Source organism: Pan troglodytes, chromosome 18 (genome assembly GCF_028858775.2).
Source record: "Pan troglodytes isolate AG18354 chromosome 18, NHGRI_mPanTro3-v2.0_pri, whole genome shotgun sequence".
NCBI classification, from domain to species: Eukaryota; Metazoa; Chordata; class Mammalia; order Primates; family Hominidae; genus Pan; species Pan troglodytes.
Window position 1 is genome coordinate 21,612,024 of NC_072416.2, and position 27,529 is coordinate 21,639,552.

A 27,529-nucleotide genomic window follows, 5' to 3' on the forward strand; every position below is an offset into this window, starting at 1 on the left:
TCACTGTGTTGGCCAGGTTGGTCTCAAACTTGTGAGTTCATGCGGTCCTCCAGCCTCGGACTCCCAAAATGCGAGGATTACAGACGTGAGCCACCACTCCCATCCAGTTATTTTTGTTATTTATTTCTTTATTAGATCAGGTTTGATTTTAGAGGCAGGGGGTCCATGTGCATGTTTGTTACATGGGTGTACCGGGTCCTGGTGGAGACTGGGCTCCCAGTGCGCCCATTCTATTGTTATTTTTTAAGCTCAGTGAGACATCAGGGAGGTCGCTGCTTGTCGCCACCGCTGGATGGAGCCTTGCCGGATCTCCCGGACTCTGCAGCCCCTCTGCGGTCCCTGATGCTCGGCTCCTCGCGGGGGCGCCCCACTCCGGCTTCTGTGATGTCAGCGCCGGAACCTGGAATCCCGGCTCCGCGAGGGAAGGCCGGGGAGGCGGCGGCGGCGGCGGCGGCTGGAGAGGGTCCTCGGCAGCCTCTGAGGAGCGCGGGGCGCGGCCATGAGCGAGTCCAGCGGCCGTGCGCTCCAGCCCGGCAGGCCCAGCCGGCAGCCGGCGGTCCATCCAGGTAGGGCGGCAGGGAGCGCGCGCGGGGACGGTGCCCCTGGGGTCCGAGGGCGCACGGAGGGAGCCGGGTGCTGGAGGCTCGGCCTGGCCGCTGTTCCCTCCCACCACCGGCGCCGGGTGCTCCCGGCTCTGGGGAACAGCAGGTGGGAAGGAGATCTTCCTTATTCCTGCTCCCTCCACAAACGCGTCCCATCCAATCCAGTGGAAGCCAGCCGGGCCAAAAGGACACTAGAACTGCAGTCTGGACCGTGGTGGGTTTGTCTTCCAGCTGTTGACCGAGACAGTCTTTCAATAGCCTCATCTGCTGTTAAATGAAAGGATTTGAGCACCCCCTCCACGCCTAACATTCTGGTACGAGGTGCCTGCCTCCCGGACATTTCAGCCTTCACATACAGTTAGACCAACTTGAAACCGAATTCTGCCTTGTCTGTTTATTGCTGTGGGACCTTTGGTAAGTGGCTTGCCTTCTCTGAGCCTCAGATCCTTCAGCAGTAAAATGGGAATAGAATGGGGCGGGGATTAGCTGAGAATCGTGTGATGTGTCTAGCACAGTGCCTGGCATTGTGGCTAGACAGTCACAATAAATGGTAGCCAGCCAAGTATTATAATCTTTTGTATTGGGTAGAATTACAGTAAAGTATGCAGCTCCATGAATTTCTACAGAAATATGTACAACCGCTGCCCAGTCAGGATAAAAAAGTTGCCAGCACTCAGGCAGAGTTCCTTGTAGCATTTGGAGCTTACAAATCTTGTCCTGAACAAAACACAAGACCCTGCTGTAAAGTTTTATCCGCAATGTTTTCTCTTTTTCAATTTTAGAATAGAGATTTACTGAAACCAAGGATGTAGGGCCGGGCGTGGTGGCTCACGCCTGTAATCCCAGCACTTTGGGAGGCTGAGGCGGGTGGATCACGAGGTCAGGAGTTCAAGACCAGCCTGGCCAAGATGGTGAAACCCCATCTCTACTAAAGATACAAAAATTAGCCGGGAGTGGTGGTGGGTGCTTGTAATCCCAGCTACTTGGGAGGCTGAGGCAGAGAATAGCTTGAACCTGGGAGGCGGAGGTTGCAGTGAGCCGAGATTGCGCCACTGCACTCCAGCCTGGGCGACAGACCAAGATTGTCTCAAAAAAGAAACCAAGGATATAGAATAAAACATGAGTGTAGATTTGGGCATTGAGGCCTTCAAATTGGATTGTTCCCAATGTCCAGAAGAAAAAAAAATTTAGAAGAGACCCAAATCAGAAAACAAAAGTTGGGGTGGATTCAATGCGACTTATTTTCTAGCTCAATATTAATACTGCTTATGTCAGCTGAATTTCAGCCTTTCAATAACAGCTAGTCAAGTATTTTTTTAGTTGGTTCCTATTGATAGTCATCTTATTTTAGTGGAATCCATTATATTGAAGATGTCAAGTTCCTCATTTCCCATACAAAGAATGTGAGATTCATCTTTCTTGAATCTTTGCTAAGTGTTTGAGGGGACTTTTGGCATCTTTTCAGGAGGACTATAATTGGGCCCTCTAACTAAAAAGTCTTCTATGCCTCTTAGATAGATGAGTTTTTTTTTTTTTTGATCTTGTACCCACCAACATTGGTGGGAGGCTCAGAAGGGACTGTGTATGTAACTTTGTAGCACTTTCTAAACAGTGACCTGTTGTATGGGCATTATGGGACAGTCCGTGGGGTGGGGCGGGGGATGGGGGAGGCAACAAATGAGGTCTGGTTTAAAGAATGAGAAGTGTGACCAGGCATGGTGACTCATGCCTGTAATCCAGCACTTTGGGATGCTGAGGCAGGAGGATCACTTGAGCCCAGGAGTTTGAGGTTACAGTAAGCTATGATTGTGACACTGGGCTCCAGCCTGGGTGACAGAACTAGACCCTGTCTCTAAAAAAAGAAGAAGAGGTGTGTATCCTTCTAAATGATAAAACAGATCACTCCCCTGCTTACATTAAACTTTCCGGTGGCTGGCCAGGCACGGTGGCTCATGCCTGTAATCCCAGCACTTTGGGAGGCCGTGGTGGGCAGATCACGAGGTCAGGAAATCAAAACCATCCTGGCTAACGTGGTGATATCCTGTCTCTACTAAAAACACAAAAAATTAGCCAGGTGTGGTGGCATGCACCTGTAGTCCCAGCTACTCGGGAGGCTGAGGCAGGAGAATCGCTTGAACCCGGGAGATGGAGGTTGCAGTGAGCCGAGATTGCGCCACTGCACTCCAGCCTGGGTGACAGAGACTCTGTCTCAAAAAAAAAAAAAAAAAAAAATTAGATGGGTGTGGTGGCATGTGCCTGTAATCCCAGCTACTGGGGAGCCTGAGGCAGGAGAATCGCTTGAACCTGGGAGGCAGAGGTTACAGTGAGCCGAGGTTGCACCACTGCAGTCTGCCTGGGTGACAGAGCTAGACTCTGTCTCAAAAACAGAAAAACAAAAAACAACTTTCCAGTGGCTTCTCACTGCTCTGAGAATAAACTCCAGGCTCTTCCATCGCAACCAACAGGATCTGGTGATTCGACCCCAGCCCCTCTTTCCAGGCCCTCATCACCTCGATCCTCCCTTAACCTATCCTGCTCCAGCTGCACTGGCTGCCTTCCTATTCCTCCAGCATACCAAGATTGTTTCTGCCTCAGGGCCTTTGCATCTGCTGTTCTCTTCGCCTGGACTCCTCTTGGTTCTTTTTTATTTCTTTGAGATGGAGTCTCACTCTGTCGCCCAGGCTGAAGTGCAGTGGCGCGATCTCGGCTCACTGCAAGCTCCGTCTCCCAGGTTCATGCCATTCTCCTGCCTCAGCCTCCTGAGTAGCTGGGACTACAGGCATCCGCCACCACGCCCGGCTAATTTTTTTGTATTTTTAGTAGAGACAGGGTTTCACCGTCTTAGCCAGGATGGTCTCAATCTCCTGACCTCGTGATCCGCCCGCCTGTGCCTCCCAAAGTGCTGGGATTACAGATGTGAGCCACCGTACCCGGCCATAGAGCAGCCTCTTCCTTTTCCTGTTGGGTCTCTGCTCAAATGTCATGTCAGAGAGGCAGACCTCTGGGGCAGTCTATCTGAGGGAATGCACCCATCTCACTTCCTCTGACCAGTTAGTTACCTTGCTTATTCTTTCAAAGCTCTTACCACCACCTGAAGTCATCTATCTGGTTTGGTTATTTTCTTGTTTAGTAGCAGTCTTTATTTTATTATTATTATTTTTTGATGGAATCTCACTCTGTTGCCCAGGCTGGAGTGTAGTAGCGCGATCTCGGCTCACCACAACCTCTGCCTCCCAGGTTCAAGCGATTCTCCTGCCTTAGCCTCCTGAGTAGCTGGGACTACAGGCACGTGCCACCATGCCCAGCTGATTTTTGTACTTTTAGTAGAAACGGGGTTTCACTATGTTGGCTGGTCTCGAACTCCTGACATCAAGTGATCCGCCCACCTCGGCCTCCCAAAGTACAGGGATTACAGGCATGAGCCACCACGCCAGGTTGGTAGCAGTCTTTCCTAAAATGTGGATGCCTTGGAAAACAGGGGCTTTGCCTTGTTTCCCTAGAACCTAGAATGGCATCTGGCACACAGCAGATGCTACATCTATTGTGAATGAATAAATGAATGAATGAAAGAAGTGTCCTTGCAGCCACACTGGCAGCCATAACATAGTGGTTACAAAGCTAGACTCTGGAGTCTCAAGTGCAAATGTCATTGGCCTCTCCTCCAGCCGCCTCAAGGGACACTCAATGAAAGAACCTGGAAGGGCCCTGATATGACTGTGGTTGGACTGACCTGACTGCCAGATGGTGGGACTTGGTCTGGAGCAGGGACTACTTGGAATGGTAGAGGCAAAACTCAACAGCCCCTGGAGCTGCGCTTGTGGTGGAGCTGGACCCTGATTTTAGCTGGACCTTTTTTTTAGAGACAGGGTTTCCTTCTGCAGTCTCAAACTCCTAGCCTTGATTGATCCTCCTGCCTTGGCCTCCCAAAGTGCTGGGACTACAGGTACATGCAGCCACACCTGGTTAATTTTCTTGTCTTCTCTCTTTCTTTTTTTTTTTTGATGGAGTCTTGTTCTGTTGCCCAGGCTGGAGTGCAATGGTGCGATCTCGGCTCACTGCAACCTCTGCCTCCTGGGTTCAATCCATTCTCCTGCCTCAGCCTCCCAAGTAGCTGGGACTACAGGTGTGTGCCACCGTGCCTGGCTAATTTTTGTATTTTTGGTAGAGATGAAACGTCACCATTGTTGGCCAGGCTGGTCTCGAACTCCTGACCTCAGGTGATCCACCCACCTTGGCCTCCCAAAGTGCTGGGACTACAGGCGCATGCAACCACGTCTGGCTAATTTTCTTGAGTTTTAGTAGAGACTGGGTCTGGTTATGTTGTCCAGGCTGGTCCCGAACTCCTGAGTTCAATCGATCTTCCTGCCTTGGTCTCCCAAAGTGCTGGGCCTACAGGCGTGAGCCACCATACCCAGTCCAATTTTTGTATATTTTGTAGAGACAGAGTCTTGCTATGTTGTCCAGGCTGGTCTCAAACTCCTGGGCTCAAGGGATCTTCTCGCCTTGGCCTCCCGGAGCACTTGATTATGGGCATGACTGCATGTGCCGTTGTGCCTATACTTTCTGGAGATACGTTGTTAGGAATTTATGTAGTTGACCAGGCACGGTGCCTCGCGCCTGTAATCCCAGCCCTCTGGGATGCTGAGGCGGGTGGATCACCTGAGGTCAGGAGTTCGAGACCAGCCTGGCCAACATGGTGAAACCCCGTCTCTACTAACAATACAAAAATTAGCTGAGTGTGGTGGCACATGCCTGTAGTCCCAGCTACTTGGGAAGCTGAGGCAGGAGAATGGCTTGATCCCGGGAGCAGAGGTTGCTTGCAGTGAGCCAAGATCATACCATTGCACTCCAGCCTGGGCAACAGAGCTAGACTCTGTCTCAAAAAAAAAAAAAAGGAATTTACATAGTTGAACAACTATTCTTTGGACGTCTTTCAGTCCAGTAGACGGTGTTAAACTTGAAGACAAATAACTATTTGACCTATGATATTTGTTTTTCCCTCTTATCTTCTAAGCCCATTCGTCCAGGTCATTCATCACCTTTAAAGGCATCCCCAGAGGGAGGCAGGTCTGGACAGAGCTGAAGATTGCACAGGCCATTTGCAGGCTGGATTCGTTCTCTGGTGACCCACCCGTCTGACTCGAGTTATTTTTTTCCCATGTCTGGACAAGACTGACCTCTGCCCAGCAACTCAGGCCTGGATTTAGTCCAAGGGCCCTCAGTGGCTTTTTTTTGTTTTTTCAGGAAGTGAAGAATTTAGAGGGATAAAAGGCGGAAATAACTTTTCGGCCTCTGATCTTTGTAACAATCTGGTTTCCTTTTAAAGGAGCATTGTTTGGGTCTGGGGCCGCCTAGACCTTCTGATGCTCTGTCCCCACCCTTGGAGGAGGAGGAAGGGAAGAAAATGGGCCCTGAGCGATCACCACATACCAGGCCCTGGGGGTCTAGTGGCGAAGGAGGCAGGTAGGGTCTCTGCTTTCATGGAGCTTCTAGTCAAGCGAGACGCACTAAACAGTGAAGGGACAAATAGGATTACTGGAGGTAGCCCTAACTACTGGGACAGAAACAAGATGGTAAGATAGAGAAGGAAGAGTGGCCTGCTCAGATGGGGTGGTCCAGAGGCCTCTCGGGGGAGGTGACTCCTTTTTATTTTATTTTTTTTGAGATGGAATCTAGCTCTGTCGCCCAGCCTGAAGTGCAGTCGTGTGTTTCATGCGCGTCCATGTGAAGAGACCACCAAACAGGCTTTGTGTGAGCAACATGGCTGTTTATTTCACCTGGGTGCAGGCGGGCTGAGTCCGAAAAGAGAGTCAGCAAAGGGTGGTGGATTATCATTTGTTCTTACAGGTTTTGGTATAGGCGGTGGAGTTAAGAGCAATGTTTTGGGGGCAGGAGGTGGATCTCACAAAGTACATTCTCAAGGGTGAGAAGAATTACAAAGAAACTTCTTAAGGGTGGGGGAGATTATAAAGAACCTTCTTAAGAGTGGGGCAGATTACAAAGTACATTGATCAGTTAGGGTGGGGCAGAAACAGATCACAATGGTGGAATGTCATCAGTTAAGGCTGTTTTCAGTTCTGTGGGTCTTCAGTTGCTTCAGGCCATCTGGATGTATACGTGCAGGTCACTGGGATATGATGGCTTAGCTTGGACTCAGAGGCCTGACATTCCTGTCTTCTTATGTTAATAAGAAAAATAAAACAAAATAGTGGTAAAGTGTCGGGGTGGTGAAAATTTTTGGGGGTGGTATGGAGAGATAATGGGTGATGTTTCTCAGGGCTGCTTCGAGCGGGATTAGGGGCAGCATGGGAACCTACAGTGGGAGAGATTCAGCTGAAGATTTTGGGGTAAGGGCTGATATTGTGGGGTTGTTAGAAGGAGCATTTGTCATATAGAATTATTGGTGATGGCCTGGATACGGTTTTGTATGAATTGAGAAACTAAACAGAAGATGCAAGGTCTGAATAAGAGAAGGAGAAAAACAGGTATTAAAGGACTAAGAATTGGGAGGACCCAGGACATCCAATTAAGAGAGTGCCCAAGAGGGTTCAGCATAATTATTTGCTTGGTTGGCAAGTTTTTGGGCTCTATCCTTGAGTTTTTTATGTTGTCATATACCAGGCCAGACTGATTTAGGTAAAAACAACACTCTTCCTTTAAAAATATACAGAGTCCTCCTTTTTCAGCAATGAGTAAATTGAGGCCTCGGCGATTTTGGAGGAAAGAGAATTGGAAAGCCAGCAACTGTTTCTTTTTTATTTATTTATTTACTTATTTTTTAAAATTATACTTTAAGTTATAGGGTACATGTGCACAATGTGCAGGTTTGTTACATATGTATACATGTGCCATGTTGGTGTGCTGCACCCATTAACTCATCATTTACATTAGGTGTATCTCCTAATGCTATCCCTCCCCGCTCCCCGCACCGCACAAGAGGCCCTGGTGTGTGATGTTCCCCTTTCTGTGTCCAAGTGTTCTCATTGTTCAATTCCCACCTATGAGTGAGAACATGCGGTGTTTGGTTTTTTGTCCTTGTGATAGTTTGCTGAGAATGCTGGTTTCCAGCTTCATCCTTGTTGCTACAAAGGACATGAACTCATCCTTTTTTATGGCTGCATAGTATTCCATGGTGTATATGTGCCACATTTTCTTCATCTGGTCTATCATTGATGGACATTTGGGTTGGTTCCAAGTCTTTGCTATCATGAATAGTGCCACGATAAACATACGTGTGCATGTGTCTTTATAGCAGCATGATTTATAATCCTTTGGGTATATACCCAGTAATGGGATGGCTGGGTCAAATGATAATTTCTAGTTCTAGATCCCTGAGGAATTGCCACACTGTCTTCCATAATGTTTGAACCAGTTTACAGTCCCACCAACAGTGTAAAACTGTTCCTATTTCTCCACATCCTCTCCAGCGCCTGTTGTTTCCTGACTTTTTAATGATGGCCATTCTAACTGGTGTGAGATGGTATCTCATTGTGGTTTTGATTTGCATTTCTCTGATGGCCAGTGATGATGAACATTTTTTCATGTGTCTGTTGGCTGCTTAAATGTCTTCTTTTGAGAAGTGTCTGTTCATATCCTTTGCCCACTTTTTGATGGGGTTGTTTGTTTTTTTCTTGTAAATTTGTCTGAGTTCTTTGTAGATTCCGGATATTAGCCTTTTGTCAGATGAGTAGATTGCAAAAATTTTCTCCCATTCTGTAGGTTGCCTGTTCACTCTGATGGTAGTTCTTTTGCTGTGCAGAAGCTCTTTAGTTTAATTAGATCCCTTTTGTCAATTTTGGCTTCTGTTGCCATTGCTTTTGGTGTTTTAGACATGAAGTCCTTGCCCATGCCTATGTCCTGAATGGTATTGCCTAGGTTTTCTTCTAGGGTTTTTATGGTTTTAGGTCTAACAGTTAAGTCTTTAATCCATTTTGAATTAATTTTTGTAGAAGGTGTAAGGAAGGGATCCAGTTTCAGCTTTCTAAATATAGCTAGCCAGTTTTCCCAGAACTATTTATTAAATAGGGAATCCTTTCCCCATTTCTTGTTATTGTTAGGTTTGTCAAAGATCAGATGGTTGTAGATGTGTGATATTATTTCTGAGGGCTCTGTTCTGTTCTATTGTTCTATATCTCTGTTTTGGTACCAGTACCATGCTGTTTTGGTTACTGTAGCCTTGTAGTATAGTTTGAAGTCAGGCAGCGTGATGCCTCCACCTTTGTTCTTTTGAAAGCCAGCAATTGTTTCTTAAAGAAGGATTAGAGATGGCTAGAAGAGAGTGAGTGAGATTGATAGTGTGGTGGAGATAGCTGGGGAGAGGTAGAGGGTGGCATAAGAATGGGAATAAGAACAAGAGTGAGTACAAAAGTAAAGAATAGGACTTCATCAGGGTGAAAGTGTTGGAGTGTGTCCTGTCAGCAAAGATCATCTATCCACTCCAAGAGGGAGTCAAGAGTGGAGGATTGGGGATAGATATTCACGATGGAAAGGAAATGAGAAGTTTTAAGAGGTGGGCTAACAGCTTGTAACCTACATGGAAGAAGTTATGAAATGATGACAGAATAGAATGGGCCTGTGAGGCTGGAAGGAGATATTTTCCTTGATACAAGAACCATTTGCCTTGTGTGGGAAGAGACTGATAGGTGGAAACTTCAGTAGAAGAGTAAATAGGAGTGACCAATGAGAAGGAGAAAAACGGGCCATGAGGGACAGAAGTTGAAACGCTAGCTGCTTCTTTAACTACCTTATCAGCATAAGTGTTGCCCTGAGTGATGGGATCTGATGCCTTTTGATGGCCCTTGCAGTGAATGACTCCAGCTTCCTTTGGAAGTAAAGCAGCTTTGAGAAGAGTTTTTATTAAAGAGGCATTAATGATGGAGGACCCTTGCATAGTGAGGACATTCTTTCTGCCCATATAACAGCATGGTGGTGCAGGATATGGAATGCATATTTAGAGTCAGTATAAATATTGATGCGTAGTCCCTTTGCAAGAGTAAGGGCCCAAGTTAAGGCAATGAGTTCAGCTTGCTGAGAGGTAGTGGAGGGGGGCAGAGCGGTAGCCTCAATGATAGATGTGGAAGATACTATAGCATAGCCTGCCTTTGCTGGTGAGTGGTGATTAGGCCTGGTGGAGCTGCCATCAGTAAACCAAGTGTGATCAGGGTAAGGAACAGGAAAGAAAGAAATATGGGGAAATGAAGTGAATGTCAGGTGGATCAGAGAGATACAGTCATGGGGGTCAGGTGTGGTATCTGGAATAATGTGGGAGGCCGGATTGAAGTCCAGGCCAGGAACAATGGTAATTGTGGGAGACTCAACAAAGACTGAGTATACCTGAAGGAGCTGGGGGCAGAAAGTATATACATCAAGTGTGAGGAGGAAAATAGATTTTGAAAGTTATGAGAATTGTAGAGAGTAAGTGGAGCATAGTTTGTGATTTTGAGGGCCTCTAAAAGTATTAAAGCAGCAGCAGCAGCCGCCACATGCAGACATGAGGGCTATGCGAAAACAGTAAGGTCAAGTTGTTTGGACGGAAAGGCTACAGGGCGCACTCCTGGCTCTTGTGTAAGAATTCTGACTATCGTGCCACTGCACTCCAGCCTGGGTGACACAGCGAGACTCGTCTCAAAAAAAAAAAAAAAAGAATTCTGACCGCACAGCCCTGTACTTTGGCTGTGTGTAATGAAAAGGGTGGGGATGAGTTAGGGAGAGCTAGTGTGGGAGCAGCTTTTAGGGCTGCTTCTTAAGGAATGGAAAGGGGAGTGGGGAAAGGAGTTAGGATTTATGAGGTCAGCTAGGTTTATCTAGAACAGAATGGGTTGTGGAGGGAGGTATTGAGGATAGGAGAGTATATGGGTTTGGCACCACGGGGTGGATAGGGAAGATAATTCGGTTGATAAGGCTCAGATCCTGAACTAACCTGTAAGACTTGTCCAGTTTTTGGACAGGTAAAATGGGGGAATTGTAAGGAGAGTTTATAGGCTTTAAAAGGCCATGCTGTAACAGGCAAGTGATAACAGGCTTTAATCCTTTTAAAGCGTGCTGTGAGATGGGATATTGGCATTGAGCGGGGTAAGGGTGATTCGGTTTTAATGGGATGGTAAGGGGTGCATGATCCGTTGCCAAGGCGGGAGTAGAGGTGTCCTATACTTGTGGATTAAGGTGGGGAGATACAAGGAAAGGATGTGAGGGAGGCTTTGAACTGGGGGAAAAGGCAGCAATGAGGTGTGGCTGTAGCCCAGGAATAGTCAGAGAAGCAGATAATTTAGTTAAAATGTCTCATCCTAATAAGAGCTGGGCAGGTGGGGATAAATAAAAGGAGTACATTAAAGAATATTGTCCAAGTTGGCACCGGAGTTGGGGAGTTTTAAGAGGTTTAGCAGCCTGGCTGTCAATACCTACAACGGTTATGGAGGCAAGGGAAACAGGCCCTTGAAAAGAGGGTAATGTGGAGTGGGTAGCCTCCGTATTGATTAAGAAGGGGACGGACTTACCCTCCACTGTAAGAGTTACCCAAAGCGTCCGTGATGGTCCGGAAGGCTTCTGAGGCGATCAGGCAGCGTCAGTCTTCAGCCACTAAGCTGAGAAGATCTGGGAAGGAGTCAGTCAGCGAGCCTTGGGCCAGAGTTCCAAGGGCTCTGGGAGTGGCTGCCAGGCGAGTTGGACAGTCCAATTTCCAATGGGGTCCCACACAGATGGGACACGGCTTAGGAGGAATCCTGGGCTGCGGGCATTCCTTGGCCCAGTGGCCAGAGTTCCAGCACTTAGAGCAAGATCCTGGGGGAGGCGGTCCTGGAGGAACGCCTGGCCGCTGCGGTTCAGACGTTTTGAAGTTCTTGTGTGCTAGAGATGTGGCTGGGGTTTCTCTCACAGTGGAGGCAAGTAATTGCAACTCAGAAATACGTTGCTACTTGGCTGCATCTACTCTATTATTGTACACCTTGAAAGCGAGGTTAATAAGGTCCTCTTCTGGGGTTTGAGGGCCGGAATCTAATTTTTGGAGCTTTTTCTAATGTCAGGAGTGGATTGGGTAATAAAGTGCATATTGAGAATAAGACAGCCTTCCTCCTGGATCTAGGACAGTAAAGTGTCTAAGGGTTGTTGCCAAGCATGCCATGAACTGGGCTGGGTTTTTATATTTGATGAAGAAAAGCCTAAATGCTAACTGATTTGGGAGTGGTCAGATAAAGAAACCTTGACTTGCCTTTAGCTCCAGCCACCTTTTTAAGAGGAAATTGTTGGGCAGGTGGGGGAGGGCTAGTTGCAGAACGAATCTGTAAGCCAGACTGGGTGTGAGGAGGGAGGTGACAGAAAGATCCTAGGGTTGGGGAGCAGTGGCTGAGGAAGAATTGGGACCTGGCTTGGCCTGGCAAGGAGCAGCCTGGGGAGAAGGGGAGAGGTCAGATGAGTCTGTAGAAAAGAAGGATTCAAAGGACTCAGAGCTTGGGGTGGTGACTGAAGGAACAGACAGGAGAAAGAAGAAAGATTTGGGACGAGCCGCATTGGGAGCAGAGACTAGGGAGGGAGCAATGTGTAAAAGAATGCCTGGATGTCAGGCACCTCAGACCATTTCCCATTTTTCAACAAAAATTATCTAGATCTTGTAGGAATTTGCCCATTTTTCGGCAAAAATTATCTAGATGTTATAGGATAAGACAGATCGAAAGTGCCATTCTCTGGCCACTTGGAACTACTGTCGAGTTTGTATTGGGGCCAAGCAGTATTGCAGAAGAAAATAAGGCATTTAAGTTTTAGGTCAGGTGCGAGTTGAAGAGGTTTTAAGTTCTTGAGAACACAGGCTAAGGGAGAAGAAGGGGGAATGGAGGGCGGAAGGTTGCCCATAGTGAAGGACGTTAGTTTAAAGAGAAAGGTGGAGACACAGAGAAGGGGGTGGGGAGCAGCCAAAGCAGGCGTCTCCGCAATTGACTTGCCACCAAGGGAATGTGGGTGAATGACCAAGGCAGGCATCCCTGCAGTGATCAGACACCAATGACATGTGGGTGAATAATCAGGCAGGTGTCCCCGCAGTGATTAAACATCAAGGGAAGGCTGTCTTCCCAAGTCCATGACTGGCGCCGGAGTTTTGGGTCCACGGATAAAATGTGTCTCTTTTGTCTCTATTAGAGAGGAAAAAGAACTGGAATTGGAATGACAGGGAGATTGAAGGGTAGCGAGAGAGGCCAGAGAAGAGTGAAAAGACTGCTTACCTGATTTGAAATTGGTGAGATGTTCCTTGGGCTGGTTGGTCTGAGGACCCGAGGTCATAGGTGGATCTCCTCACGGAGTGAGGGCGAGGACAGGGGACTGGTCTCCCGAAGGAGTCCTCCCATCCCGGGTTTTGGCATCAAATGTCTCACATGTCTATGTGAAGAGACCACCAAACAGGCCATCTGGATGTATATGTGCAGGTCACTGGGGATACGATGCCTTAGCTTGGGCTCAGAGGCCTGACACTGACCTCAAGTGATCAGCCTGCCTTGGCCTCTCAAAGTGCTGGGATTACAGGTGTGAGCCACCGTGCCCGGCCTTTTTATTTTTTGAGACAGGGTCTCACTCTGTCACCCAGACTGGAGTGCAGTGGTGTGATCTCGGCTCACTGCAACCTCTGACTCCTGGATTCAAGCGATTCTCCTGCCTTAGCCCCCCAAGTAGCTGGGATTACAGGCGCCCACCACCACACCCAGCTAATTTTTGTATTTTTAGTAGAGACAGGGTTTCGCCATGTTGGCCAGACTGGTCTCCAACTCCTGACCTCAGGTGATCCAGCCGCCTCTGGCCTCCAAAGTGCTGGGATTGAGCCACCGCACCCAGCCACCGCACCCGGCCTCAGGCACTGTTTTGAGCCAAGGATTTGCAAACAACTCCTGTGCCAAATCCAGCCTTTTTTTTTTTTTTTTTTTGAGATGGAGTCTTGCTCTGTCGCCCAGGCTGGAGTGCAGTGGTACGATCTCGGCTCACTGCAAGCTCTGCCTCCCGGGTTCACACCATTCTCCTGCCTCAGCCTCCCAAGTAGCTGGGACTACAGGCACCCACCACCATGCCCGGCTAATTTTTTTTTTGTATTTTAGTAGAGACGGGGTTTCACCATGTTAGCCAGGATGGTCTCGATCTGCTGATCTCGTGATCCGCCCGCCTCGGCCTCCCAAAATGCTGGGATTACAGGCGTGAGCCACCAAGCCTGGCCAACCTTTTTTTTCGTAATTCAACCTTTAGTAGAACACAGCCATGCTCATTCGTTTATGGATTATCTGTGGCTGCTTTCCTGCTACAAGGACAAAGCTGAGTAATTGCAAATAGTGAATTCTTACCTCTTTACAGAAAACGTTTGCTGACCTCTGTTCTAAGCACATTACATGTGATTGCCATCTAATCCTCAGGACAGCTATAGGAGGTAGGAACTGCTGTCTACATTTTATAGGTGGGAAAACCAAGGCATGGAATGGTCAAGAAACTTGCCAGGTTATGCAGGCAGCAAGTGAGGCTGGTGTCCAAATCCAGGCAGGGTGGGTTGGGAAACTGTGCTCTTAACTGCCAGGCCTTGCCACCTTCTCGGACAGACAGAATTTCAGTAACTGCCCCACAGACCCCTGACCAGATGCTCCACGGGCATGAAAAGCAGGGGCTTGGCTGGACGCGGTGGCTCACGCCTGTAATCCCAGCACTTTGGGAGGCTGAGGCGGTGGATCATGAGGTCAGGAGATCGAGACGATCCTGGCCAACATGGTGAAACCCCGTCTCTACTAAAAATACAAAAAATTAGCCGGGCGTGGTGGCGGGCACCCGTAGTCCCAGCCACTTGGGAGGCTGAGGCAGGAGAATGGCGTGAACCCAGGAGGCGGAGCTTGCAGTGAGCTGAAATCAAGCCTCTGCACTCCAGCCTGGGTGACAGAGTGAGACTCTGTCTCAAAAAAAGAAAGAAAAGCAGGGGCTTGAGGGCTTGAGTTCCAGGCCCAGCAGCAGCTCTTATGATGGAGTTAGTCACTGCTCCTGAAGGCTGTTTGCTCATCTGTTTGTAAAGCCTTAGACCCAGCCAGTCACCGGCCCCACCCAGGTGCTAGTTGGCGTGAGTCATGCAGTTTCTCCTGACACTACTGTTACAAAGTCTAGCAGATCCAGGAGGCTACCAGGGCCTCTGGCTCCTCCCCTCTCAGACTAAGCTCTGGGCTGCTGTGAATGAGGCCCCTCTATGCTGTATTTATTTATTTTGAGACAGTGTCTCTCTCTGTCACCTAGGATGGAGTGCATTGCTTCCATCACAGCTCACTGCAGCCTCAACCTTCCAGGCTCAAGCGATCCTCCCACCTCGGCCAAAAAAATGTTTTATTTTTCTGTAGAGACAGGGTCTCACTATGGTGCCCAGGTTGGTCTTGAACTCCTGGGTTCAAGCAATCCTCCTGCCTCATCCTCTCAAAGTGTTGGGATTATAGGCATGAGCCACTGCATCCAGCCAGTCATATTTCAATTGCTTAATAGTCCCATGTGGCCAGTGGCCACTGTATTGGACAGTGCAGATATAGAACATGCCCTTCATTGCCGAAGCCCAACAAAGGGTGAGCCACCATGCCCGGACCCCTGACTTATTTTTCTCCATGCACTTATCAACATCTGAAATACATTGTTTTTACTTGTTTAATGTCTGTCTCCTCCAAATAGAATGTAAGTTTCATAAAAGCAGGGAAATGGTGTGTGGCGTTCAAGGCTATGTTGTAATCCTAGAACAGTGCTTGAGTGGTGATAGTTGCTCAGTAAATGTTTCTGAGTGACTGAGTGGTGGGTGAATAAGTGAATAGATGGATGGGTGGGTGGTCTTTCCAGGAGCAGGGCAGTGATCAGCCGCTGGCTTTGGAGGGCTTCTTGCAATTGATTGACATGTCATAGCAGCTTCAACTAGAGTCTAGGGACTTTTTTTGTTTTTGTTTTTGTTTTTTTGAGATGGAGTCTCGCCCTGTTGCCCAGGCTGGAGTGCAGTGGCGCGATCTCGGCTCACTGCAAGCTCTGCCTCCCGAGTTCATGCCATTCTTCTGCCTCAGCCTCCCAAGTAGCTGGGACTACAGGCGCCCGCCACCACGCCCAGCTAATTATTTGTATTTTTAGTAGAGACGGGGTTTCACCATGTTAGCCAGGATGGTCTCGATCTCCTGACCTCGTGATCCACCTGTTTCAGCCTCCCAAAGTGCTGGGATTACAGGCGTGTAATCGCGAAGGCTGCGAGCCACGACGCCCGGCCGAGTCCGGGCTTTATGAGTTCTTGGGTTAAGACCCTTTAGTAGCTGTAAGCACAGATTATCTGGACACCCTCCCTCCGCTTAACATCCAAAATAAAAACAATTCAGCCAGGCATGGTGGCTCATGCCTGTAATCCCAGCACTTTGGGAGGCTGAGGCAAGTGGATCATTTGAGGCCAAGAGTTCGAGGGCAGCCTGGCCAGCATGGTGAAATCTTGTCTCTACCAAAAATACAAAAAATTAGCCGGGCGTGGTGGTACACGCCTGTAATCCCAGCTACTTGGGAGGCTGAGGCAGGAGAATCGCTTGAACCCGGGAGGCAGAGGTTGCAGTGAGCTGAGATTGCGCCACTGCACCACTGCACTCCAGCCTGGGTGACAGAGCAAGACTCTGTCTCAAAAGCAAAAACAAAAAATAAAAACAATTCAAGTGAAAAGAAGTCCATAATCTGAGATTGATATCTACATCGACTTATCGGTAATATCAAATTGTGTGTGCATGCATGACATTTTATCATTTCATGAGAAGAAAAAGCAAAGCACATTTCTAATAGGGCTGGTTTGTGTAGAGTACCTGAAATAGGAAGAATGTGATATATGGTCAACATCTCAGTCAATATTTTTTGCCAGCTTTTTTACCCTGTAAATTATTTTTGTTCCAGGTGCGGTGGCTCGCCCCTGTAATTTCAATACTTTGGGAGGTGGAAGCAGGTGCATTGCTTGGGTCCAGGAGTTTGAGACCAGTCTGGGCAATATGGTAAAACCCCATCTCTACAAAAAATACAACAAATTAACTGGGTGTGGTGGCACACACCTGTAGTCCCAGCTACTTGGGAGGCTGAGGCCGGAGGATTGCTTGAGCCTGGGAGGCAGAGTGAGTGGAAATGGCACCACTGCACTCTAGCGTGGGTGACAGAGTGAGATCCTGTCTCAAAAACAAAACACAAAACAAAACAACAAAATGTTTTGTATTGTGAAAAAAATACATCATTCATATAGAAAAGAATAATATTCAAGGGTTAAATTCCTAAAATCTTTTACTCATTTTTTTGACACCCTTTCTTTCCTGGTATGTAAAGTACTTTGGTTGGCGTGGTGGGTGATCTAACCTATCTTGTATCCTCAGCATCAAATTCATTCATTCCTGAATTATTCATTCATTCAACTTAGGAGGTATTTATTAAGCATCTGTCCTGTACCAGGCTCTTTGCTAGACCCTGGTAATTCAGCAGTGACAGAAAGAGACAAGGTCCCTGCCTTCATAGAGGTTATAGAGTCAGAGACAACACACAAGTAAAAAATTAAAAAGGACAGAGTAGGCTGAGTGTGGTGGTTCACACCTATAGTCCCAGCACTTTGGGAGGCTGAGGTGGGAGGATCACTTGAGCCCAGAAGTTCGAGACTAGCCTGGGCAACATAACGAGACCTCATCTCTACTAAAATATATGCATATTAACTGGGTGTAGTGGTGCACACCTGTGGTCCCAGCTACTCGGGAGCCTGAGGCGAGGAGTATTGCCTGAGCCTGGGAGATCAAGGCTGCAGTGAGCTATGATGGTACCACTGCACTCCAGCCTGGGCAACAGAGCAAAACCTTGTCTTAAACAAACAACACAAAAAGGATGGAGTAGTAACAGGGGTGAGTGAGCGCGGTGGAGTGGGCACTTAGGAGCTATGTGGTGTTTGAAGGAGTGAGCAAAAGCTCATCAAAGCACAGAGCACGTCTTCATCTTCTCCAGAGTCACAACCTCCAGTCTGGAGTCTGGCCCAGAGAGAGGATCCACGCAAGTTGTCAAACAGAACTAATTCCCATAGTAGCTGGTGAGAGGCCTGGATCCAGTGACCTACAAGGTCCCTTTTTACCCAGAGTTTCCATGATACTTTGTGTGGGAAACAAACCCCTGCTGTGAACTCAGCACCAAATACGGTTGGGCAAGTTTCTTGGCTAGAACGCGGGGGAAGCTGGTGGTGGTTTTAGTGCCATTTAGATCATACTTGGCTGGTGCCCACATCCTGGGAGGTTCATGCCTGTTGGTAGGATGTGGTGTCCTGTGGGAAAAGTTGCCAAGAAAGGACCCCAGGATGCTCACCAGATGTACCTGCCTCTGCCACTGCTCATTCATTCATTCATTCATTCTTCAGATGGAGGGCCGCTTTTTTTTTTTTTTTTTTTTTTAAGATGGAGTTTCGCTGTTGTTGTCCAGACTGGAGTGTGATGGAGTGATCTCGGCTCACTGCAACCCCCGCCTCCTGGGTTCAAGTGATTCTCCTGCCTCAGCCTCCCAAGTAGTGGGATTACAGGCATGCATCACCACGCCCGGCTAATTTTGTATTTTTTTAGTAGAGACGGGGTTTCACCATGTTGGTCAGGCTGGTCTTGAACTCCTGACCTCAGGTAATCCACCCGCCTTGGCCTCCCAAAGTGCTGGGATTACAGGCATGAGCCACAGTGCCCAGCCCAGATGGAGGGCCTTCTGTGAGCAAGACACCGCTTTTAAGCCTCAGAGAGACTTTGTCCTTAACCTGGAAGAATAGTATATGGCAGAAAAATTGGCTATGCCTGGCCCTGCTCCCTCATGTCTCCTGGAATTACCCAGTCATCCTCCTACCTAAGTAATAATCTCCTAATTGCTGAAATCTGGCTCCAGTGACCAAGAAGTTCTAGGCGTTCTTAGATAGAGGCACCCCAATATCTGAAATATGCTACCCGCTCCTGTGCAGATGGTCAACAGCAGCCCACGCTGACCACAGGACTACAGTGGCCATCCCAACAGCAAGGCTCTTGGCTGGACCAATTCAGTAGAATGTCTGACAATAACTGTAACGAGACGATCTTATTCTTTAAGGATGAGAAGGACATCAAGGCTCTAAGTAGTGAAATGACCTGTGGTAAAACCAGGAGTCTGTCTTGACACTCAAGCCTTGGGCAAGTCACCATGCCTGGGCCTCAGTTTCCCTGTTGGAAAGCCAGAGCAGGCCAAGGGTGGTGGCTTATGCCTGTAATCCCAGCCCTTTGGGAGGCTAAGGCGGGAGGATCACTTGAGCCCAGGAGTTTGAGACCGGCCTAGGCAACAAAGCAAGACCCCGTCTCTACTAAAAACTGAAAAAGAAAAAAATTAGCCAGGTGTAGTGGTGTGCGTCTGTAGTCCCAGCTATTTGGGAGGCTGAGGTGGGAGGATCGCTTGAGCCCAGGAGTTCAGGTTACACTCCAGCCTGGGCAATAGAACAAGACCCTGTCTCAAAAAAAAAAAAAAATACCAGGTCAGTGAAGCCCCCTCTGTGCTTACCTCTGCAGGTTGGCGTGAGAAATGAGGTGACATCATGCTGGAAAAAGTGTGTGTTCCTATATGCAAACGAGGGGGTGGATCCTAGTTATAAAAATAATGATGCCTGTGTTCAAAGACATGGTCGTGACATTTTTTGTTTGAAGTTGAGGAACTTCCCTGGAGTGTCTAAAGAGGAAAAATCAGAACAGTTCTTCCTAGGAGGGGGTAGGTGGTGTATGAAAAACAGGATAATTACCTAGTTGATTTGTATGGAATTTTATTTTTATTTTTATTTATTTATTTGTATATATTTTTTGGGATGGAGTCTTGCTCTGTTGCCCAGGTTGGAGTGCAGTGGCGTGATCTCGGCTCACTGCAACCTCCGCCTCCTGGGTTCAAGCAATTCTCCTGCCTCAGCCTCCTGAGTAGCTGGGATTACAGGCACCCGCCACCATGCCTGGCTAATTTTTCTATTTTTAGTAGAGACGGGGTTTCACCATGTTGGCCAGGCTGGTCTTGAACTCATGACCTCAAGTGATCCACCTGCCTCAGCCTCCCAAAGTGCTGGGATTATAGGCGTGAGCCACCGTGCCCAGCTTATACAGTATTTTAACATTTACAAAGCACTTTTAAATCCATGGCCCCCTGAATTTTTTCATGGTGAAGACTACAGCTTTGGGGTCTGATAAACCTGTGATGGGTTCCTAGTTCCAACACTTACTGTGTGAGCAAGCAACACTTACTAATTGTCTGAGCCTCAGTTATTAATCTGTAACATGGAGATAATTCTTTTGTTTGTCTTTTGGGTTTTTTTTTTCTTGGAATTGGAGTCTTGTTATGTTGACCAAGCTGGTCTTGAATTCCTGGGCTCAAGCAATCCTCCTGCTTTAGCCTCCCAAAGTAGCTGAGACCATACCAGCACAATGGGGATAATTCTCTCTAAAGAGTAGTTTGGAGTATTAAGTGTGACGATGCATGTTAAATACTTTATTTTATTTATTTATTTATTTTCTGAGACGGAGTCTCGCTCTGTCGCCCAGGCTGGAGTGCAATGGCAAAATCTTGGCTCACTGCAAGCTCCGCCTCCCAGGTTCACACCATTCTTCTGCTTCAGCCTCCCGAGTTAGCTGGGACTACAGGCACCCACCACCATGCCCGGCTAATTTTTTGTATTTTTAGTAGAGATGGGGTTTCATCATGTTAGCAGGATGGTCTTGATCTCCTGACCTCGTGATCCACCCGCCTCGGCCTCCCAAAGTGCTGGGATTACAGGCGTGAGCCACCACGCCTGGCCCACATGTTAAATACTTTAAATAGCCTGGTACAAGGTAGGCAAGTACTCAATAAATCTTAGCCAGTGTTGTTCATGTTGTTTGCAACTCCTTCCTCACCATCATGCTGATGAGGCCCATGGTATTAGAGACTCCATTCCCAAGATGAGAAAAATGTGACTCTGAGGCAGCTGTGGTCTCTCCTGGGGTGGCTTGGCTGTTGGGTGACAGGCCAGTATTTTAAACCAACCCAGGCTCCAGCCTGGGGCCCCTGACCCCACAGCTGTTGAATATTCAGTAGGTCCATGCTGTTCTATATTCAAAGACCTTTGTTTGTGGTTAATAATAGCTCTTTGTTTCTGCTAGCAGGAGGGTAGCCTCCATGCAGGGCTTAGACCCTTTTCCTTTTCAGGGGCCACTCCCACCCTACCCTCATATTGGCTCTAGGGAGCCACTGCCACTAATGGAAGTGTGTCATATCCTCAGGGTGTGCCAGGCAGGGAGGTAGAAGGGTGGGTGAGGCTCGTAGACTTGCACATGGTGATTGGCAGGGCCCCAGCCACGTGTCCGTGTGTCATCTACAGTGGGACAGCTGCTCCATTGTGTCTGAACTTGCCTATCCGAGAAAGGCAAAGATTACAGTGTAAGAGCCAGGCCTTGACCGGTCCCCACCTGGCCCTGCCCCTGCCCATCCTCATCCGGTTGGTGCCTTTATGGAGCTCTGTGTGTGCCGAGCACTGTCTGGGACCTTCTACCCATGTGATCCCCTTTAATGTTCATAAACAGGCTGTGTAGCCTGACCCCAGCCTTGCCCTTGCAGCCTCCAGGGTGACCTTTTTTTTTTTTTTTTTTTGAGACGGAGTTTCGCTCTTGTTGCCCAGGCTGGAGTGCAGTGGCACGATCTCGGCTCACTGCAACCTCCGCCTCCTGGGTTCAAGCGATCCTAAATAGCTGGGATTACAGGCACGCGCCAGCGTGCCCAGCTATTTTTAGTAGAGACAGCGTTTCTCCATGTTGGTCAGGCTGGTCTTGGACTCCCGACCTCAGGTGATCCCCTTGCCTTGGCCTCCCAAAGTGCTGGAATTACAGGCGTGAGCCACCGTGCCCGGCCCAGGGTGACCTTTTAAAATGCAGTCAAAGCACAACATCCCAAGGTCCTGCCACAGTCTACAAAGCCCGACTTGGTTCGACCCCAGCCACCCCTCTGACTTTAACGTTTCCATTCTCCCTGTCCTAAATACCTATTGTTGCTCAACACACTGCTCCAAATGTGCTGGCTTAAGCCATGTTATTATTTCTGCTGATTCTGTGCATCAGGGACGATGCAGGGCACGGGGAAGCCCGCTTGCACTGCTGCCTGGGATGTCTGCTGGGGCTGGACCACCCAAGATGGCCTCATCATGGCGATGCCTGGTGAGGATGCCCCAGGGGTTTTTTTTGTTTTCTTTTGTTTTGCTTTTTTGAGACAAAGTCTTGCTCTGTCGCTTAGGCTGGAGTGCAGTGGTCCAATTTCGGCTCACTGCAACCTCTGCCTCCCAGGTTCAAGCTATTCTTCTACCTCAGCCTCCTGAGTAGCTGGGATTATAGGCGCGTGCCACCACGCGCAGCTAGTTTTTTTTTTTTTTTTTTTTTTGTATTTTTAGTAGAGATGGGATTTCACCATGTTGGCCAGGCTGGTCTTGAACTCCCCACGTCAGGTGATCCGCCTGCCTCGGCCTCCCAAAATGCTGGGATTACAGGTGTGAGCCACCGTGCCTGGCTGTCCCAGGGGTTTGAAGACACGAGCCTGGGGCCTTGGTTCTTGCAGTCACCCAGGTTGTTGGTTCTTTTTGTAGGCTTAGGGGCTCTTCCTCTCCACCTCATTGTCCTAGGCAGTTGGACTTCCTACCAGGCAACCCTGGCCCAAGAACGCAGAAGTGGCTACTGCAAGGCCCTCTTATGACTTTGGGCTGGAAATGGCAGAGCATTACTTCCATTGAGTCCTTTGGTTAAAGCAAGCACAGGTCCTGTGCAGATTCAAGGAGGGGACCACGCAGAGGGCCAGGCCAGTGTGGCTCATTGGAGGCCACCAGCGAAACCGCCTACCAGGTTCTTGCTCATTCACTCTTCCTCCAACCTGTCACACACTCTCCTGCCACTGGGCCTTTCCACTTATGGGTTCCGTCTGCCTGGGGTGCTTTTCCCCAAATATCCAGGGGTCTCACCCCTTCCCTTCATTCAGCCTTAGCTAAATGTCACCTTTAAAGAGAGACCGAGATCGCATGCCACTGCACTCCAGCCTGGTTGACAGAGCGAGACTCCGTCTCAAAAAAAAAAAAAAAAAATAAATAAAAATAAAATAAAGAGAGACAATACCTGACCCCACCTTATCAAAAACAGTTCACCCCCCTCATATCACCTCTGTCCCCTGACACCACTCTGTTCTTTTTTTTTTTTTTCATTACACTTATCACTTCCTGGCATAATATTTACTGCCTGTTTATTATTTGATATCCCTCTCCCCCATCTCAGAATATAACTGCCACGTGAGTAGGGCACTTGCCTTGTTCACTGCAGTTCCCTTAGCTCCAGATATGACACATGGTAGATAGAGTTGTTGAATGAGTATTTGAGATGAGGAAACTGAGTCTTAGAAAGGTTAAGTAACTTTCACAAAGACACACAGCTAATAAGTGACAGAGTGGGGATCCAAACTCAAGCATTTGGCATCGATCATGAAGCTTTGCTGCATAGAAGCTTTGCTGCATAGGGGTAATTGCTTAGGTAATTATGGCTGCCTGCCCCCTCTTCTCCCTGAGTCCTGTCTGTCTCCACTCAGAGTGATCTTCCTGCAACTAAAATCTGATCAGGGATAAAACCCATCTTGAAGGTAGCTTCCCTCCCCTTCAGCAGAAAGCCCGCCTGCCTTAGCCTGCTGCCCAAGACACAGCAAAGCCTGGCTTCTAGCTCTGGCCTGATATAGAAACGATAAGGGTTTTGGAGTCAACCCTGGCTTTGTCTGCAGTGCTCCCAATCACCAGCTCTCTAAATGCAAGCAAATTAGGAATGTCATTCATTCTGAGTGTCTGTGGTTAGCAGGGTGGTCAAGCTGGCTGAAGACTGGTCTGGAGTGGCCTCAGCTGGGGCGGTCATCCCACATAGTCTCATCTTCCAGCAGGCTAGCTCAGGCTTGTTCTGGCTGGGCTCCAGAGAGAAGCAGAAGTCTGCAAGACCTCCTAAGGCTGGGCTTAGAACTGGCCCAGCATCACTTCTGCTGTGTTCTGTTGGTCCAAGCAGATCAGGAGGCCAGCCCAGATCCCATGAGTATGTGTGAAGCTCTTAACACCATGCCTGACACACGGGAAATGCTATTATTATTGTTGTTGATGTTGTTGCCATGCATTTGCATAGTATACTTTATGCTTTTTAGAGTTTTATTGAATACGTTACTATACCCTACACTGTGGGAGGAAGTTGGAGCAAATATTACCAGCCCCATTTGACAGATATTTAAAATACTTAAAACTTTGGGCAAGTTTAGATAACTTGCCCAAGGCCATGCTTTTAGCTAGTGTCTGCAGCCAAACACTGGAAATCAGATATTGTGCAATTTAAAGCATGTCTGCAAACACATCTGCAGAAAGTGAGCCCATCTGCAGATGATTTCATTGTCCTGAGCACCACTGTGGTAAATAAAATAAGATCAAAATGCTGTCGTCACCGACCCAGGCTAGTAACTATCTGCAAGGTTCAGTGATGATGTCCAAGATCCAAGTTTCCTGCTTGGCTTCCGAGCTCACTGGAGTGAATGATGACTTTCTTTTCTTTTACATAGAGAACCTCTCTCTAGACTCCAGTTGCTTCTCTTCTCCACCTGTGAACTTCCTCCAAGAATTGCCAAGCTACCGGTCCATTGCACGTAGGAGAACGACTGTCCATTCCCGGGACAAGCAAAGCGGAACTTTGCTAAAGCCAACCGACTCTTACAGCTCCCAGCTGGAGGACAGAATCGCTGAAAACCTCAGCAGCCAATCTCTTCGAAATTATGCACTGAACATCTCTGAGAAGCGGAGACTAAGGTTTGTTCACTAGCCACCTGGAACCTGCATTGTGTATGTTATGGCCCAGAGGTACGTTTTGTGCATGAAATGCATTTCCTGAAGAGCTCATATAATTAAAATTTTATTCCTTAGGGTAAGCTAAGCCTCTTTGACAAAGATACCTGAATTTTCTTCTCCACTCCTACTGCTTCACTTGACTAGCCTTAAAAAAGAAAAAAAGAAAGACACCCAAACATACTCAACATATTAGAAGTTTCTTTCCAGGCCGGGCGTGGTGGCTCACGCCTGTAATCCCAGCACTTTGGGAGGCTGAGGCGGGTGGATCACCTGAGGTCAGGAGTTCGAGACCAGCCTGGCCAACATGGTGAAACCTTGTCTCTACCAAAAATACAAAAAATTAGCCGGGCATGGTGGCGGGCGCCTGTAGTCCCAGCTACTCTGGAGGCTGAGGCAGGGGAATGGCGTGAACCCGGGAGGCGGAGCTTGCAGTGAGCCGAGATTGCGCCACTGCACTCCAGCCTGGGGAACAGAGTGAGACTCCAGCTCAAAAAAAAAAAAAAAAAAAGAAGTTTCTTTCTTTCTTTCTTTTCTTTCTTTCTTTCCTTCCTTCCTTCATTCCTCCCTTCCTCCTTTCTTTCTTTCTTTTTCTTTCTTTCTTCTTCTTCCTTTCCTTTTTCCTTTCCCCTTTCCCCTTTCCTTTCCTTTCGTTTCCTTTCCTTTCCTTTCCTTTTTTGAGACACAGTTTCACTCTTGTTGCCCAGGCTGGAGTGCAATGGCATGATCTCAGCTCACTGCAACCTCCACCTCCTGGATTCAAGCGATTCTCCTGCCTCAGTCTCCCCAGTAGCTGGGATTACAGGCATGTGCCACCATGCCCAGCTAATTTTGTATTTTTAGTAGAGACAGGTTTTCACCATGTTGGCCAGGCTGGTCTCGACCTCCTGACCTCAGGTGATCCGCCTGCCTTGGCCTCCCAAAGTGCTGGGATTACAGGCATGAGCTACTGTGCCTGGCAGAAGTTTATTTCTTGCTAGCATAAAGTACTAGGTTCAGGTCAATGGGGGACTTTGCAGCCATTCAGGGACCCAGGCTCTTTCCATCTTGTGGCTCTGCATACCCCTAAAGCCTCATTTTTGACTGCAACCAAGCAGTACAAAAAGAAAGAGTTTGCAGTATGAGTATACCAGTCAGCTATGCAGCAGAATAAATCACCCCACAACTGAGTAGCCTAAAACAATAGTTTCTCAAGTCTACCAGTCAGCTGGACAAATCTTTCTAGTTTGAGTTGGGCTGAATCTTTATCCATAGTCGGCTGTGGTTGGGGAGGTGTCTCTGCTGATCTAGGCTGGGGATCAGCTGGCTGTAAGCTGGTCTGGGGTGGCTTCAGCTGGGATGATCACATGGTATCATCAGGATAGCTCGGGTTTGTTTGCATGGCAACATCTGGAGCCCAAGAGAGGATCAGAAGCCTGCAGAACCTCTTGGGACTAGGCTTAAAAGCAGCTCAGCTTCCCTCCTACTGCAGTCTGTGGTCTAACAAGATCACAGTCCAGATTCAATGGGTGGGAAAAGATTCCTCCCGCTAATGAGAAGAGCTGTAAAGTCACATGGCCACGAGGCATTCACACATTCATTGAGTAATCGGGAGTTTTGGGAGTGGGTTAAGAGCCAAGTCTGAAAGGTGCACATATTGCTTTTCTTTACATTTCTACCAGAGAGAATTTAGCCACATGGTCATACCTAACCGCCAGGAAGGCTGGGAAGTGTCTCCAGCTAGTGCCAGAGAAGGGGAGAATGGATTTGGGTGGTAGCTTGCCATCTCCCCCATTCTTGAAGAATTTAAAACATAATTTTCCCATTGACCTGGTGTAATGACAGAGGTGGTTATTTCTGCTTAACTCTCGAATTACTGCCCCCCACAGGGTCAGTAGCATAAATGCATTAGAAAGGTCGGGCAAAGTGGCTCATGCCTGTAATCACAGCAACTTGAGAGGCTGAGTCAGGAGGATTGCTTGACAGCAGGAGTTCTAGACCAGCCTGGACAGCATAGCAAGACCCTGTCTTTACAAAATAAATAAATAAATAAATAAATAAATAAATAAAATAATAATAATAGAAAAATTAGCTGGGTGTGGTGATGTGTGCCTATAGTCCCAGCTGCTCAGAAGGCTGAGGTAGGTGTATCACTCAAGCCCAGGGCTAGGAGGGCTGCAGTGAGCTATGATTCTGCCACTACCCTCCACCCTGGGTGACAGAGTAAGACCCTGTCTCTATGAAGAAAATAGCAAAACAAAATAACACATTGGATGATACACTGTACCTTGTAGGTTTGAGAATACATTATCTTTGGTTTTATTTTTAATTTGGGTGGTCTTGTATTCTCAAAAAATATTGAGACTTTATAAATGTATTTTAGCTGGCACAGTGGCTTATATCTGTAGTCCCAGCACTTTGGGAGGCTGAGGCAGGTGGATCACTTGAGCTCAGGAGTTCGCGACCAGCCTGGGTAATGTAGTGAAACCCTGTTTCTACTAAAATTACAAAATTTAGCTGGGCATGGTGGTGCACTCCTGTAGTCTCAGCTACTCAGGGAAGATCACCTGAGCCCAGGAGGTTGAGGCTGCAGCAAGCCAAGATGGCGCCACTGCACTTCAGTCTGGGTGACAAAGTGAGATGTTGTCTCAAAAAAAAAAAAAAAAGTATTTTAGTGCTCCCTTTGGCAGCACATATACTAAAATTGGAGCGATACAGAGAAAATTAGCATGGCCTCTGAGCAAGAATGACACACAAATTCATGAAGCGTTCCATATATAAATTTATTTAAAAACCAAATAAATAAATAATGTATTTTATTTCCCACTCTTTCAGATTCACAGATTTTGAATTCTTATAAACTATTACTGCTCTATACCAAACTCTGCCACACCTAAGAGAGAGACATATTTTCTTCCATCAAGGGACTTCCAGGCTCACTGGAAAAATGAAACTAACAGACTCATGAGAGCAGGGCCCATGTCTATCTGGTTTACCAGTGAATCCCTAGAAAGTGGCAAAGAAGGCTGGGTGCGGTGGCTCACGCCTGTAATCCCAGTATTTTGAGAGGCCAAGGTGGGTGGATCACCTGACG

At 47.9% G+C, this 27,529-nt stretch overlaps 1 protein-coding gene and 1 non-coding gene across 17 annotated transcripts in view; both read left to right on the forward strand.

Moving 5' to 3' along the window:
- Nucleotides 1–369: 369 nt before the first annotated feature.
- The window catches only part of TMC7 (transmembrane channel like 7), a 76,593-nt gene continuing 49,433 nt past the window's right edge, over nucleotides 370–27,529 (forward strand). For 4 of the 16 annotated variants that reach the window (XM_510854.8, XM_024349790.3, XM_063797695.1 and 1 more), the window contains exons 1-2: nucleotides 370–566; nucleotides 24,177–24,420. In XM_510854.8, the coding sequence (XP_510854.4) occupies nucleotides 500–566; nucleotides 24,177–24,420 (311 nt within the window). In that variant the 5' untranslated portion in view covers nucleotides 370–499. Of the gene's footprint in view, nucleotides 567–591; nucleotides 1,017–5,934; nucleotides 6,066–16,487; nucleotides 16,583–24,176; nucleotides 24,472–27,529 lie in introns of those variants that run through there. The other 12 variants (XM_009430404.5, XM_063797697.1, XM_009430406.5 and 9 more) reach the window with 12 other exon arrangements.
- Nucleotides 27,110–27,216, forward strand: LOC112205995 (U6 spliceosomal RNA). The gene has a single exon (XR_002940121.1). It is a non-coding gene; the product is annotated as a U6 spliceosomal RNA (small nuclear RNA).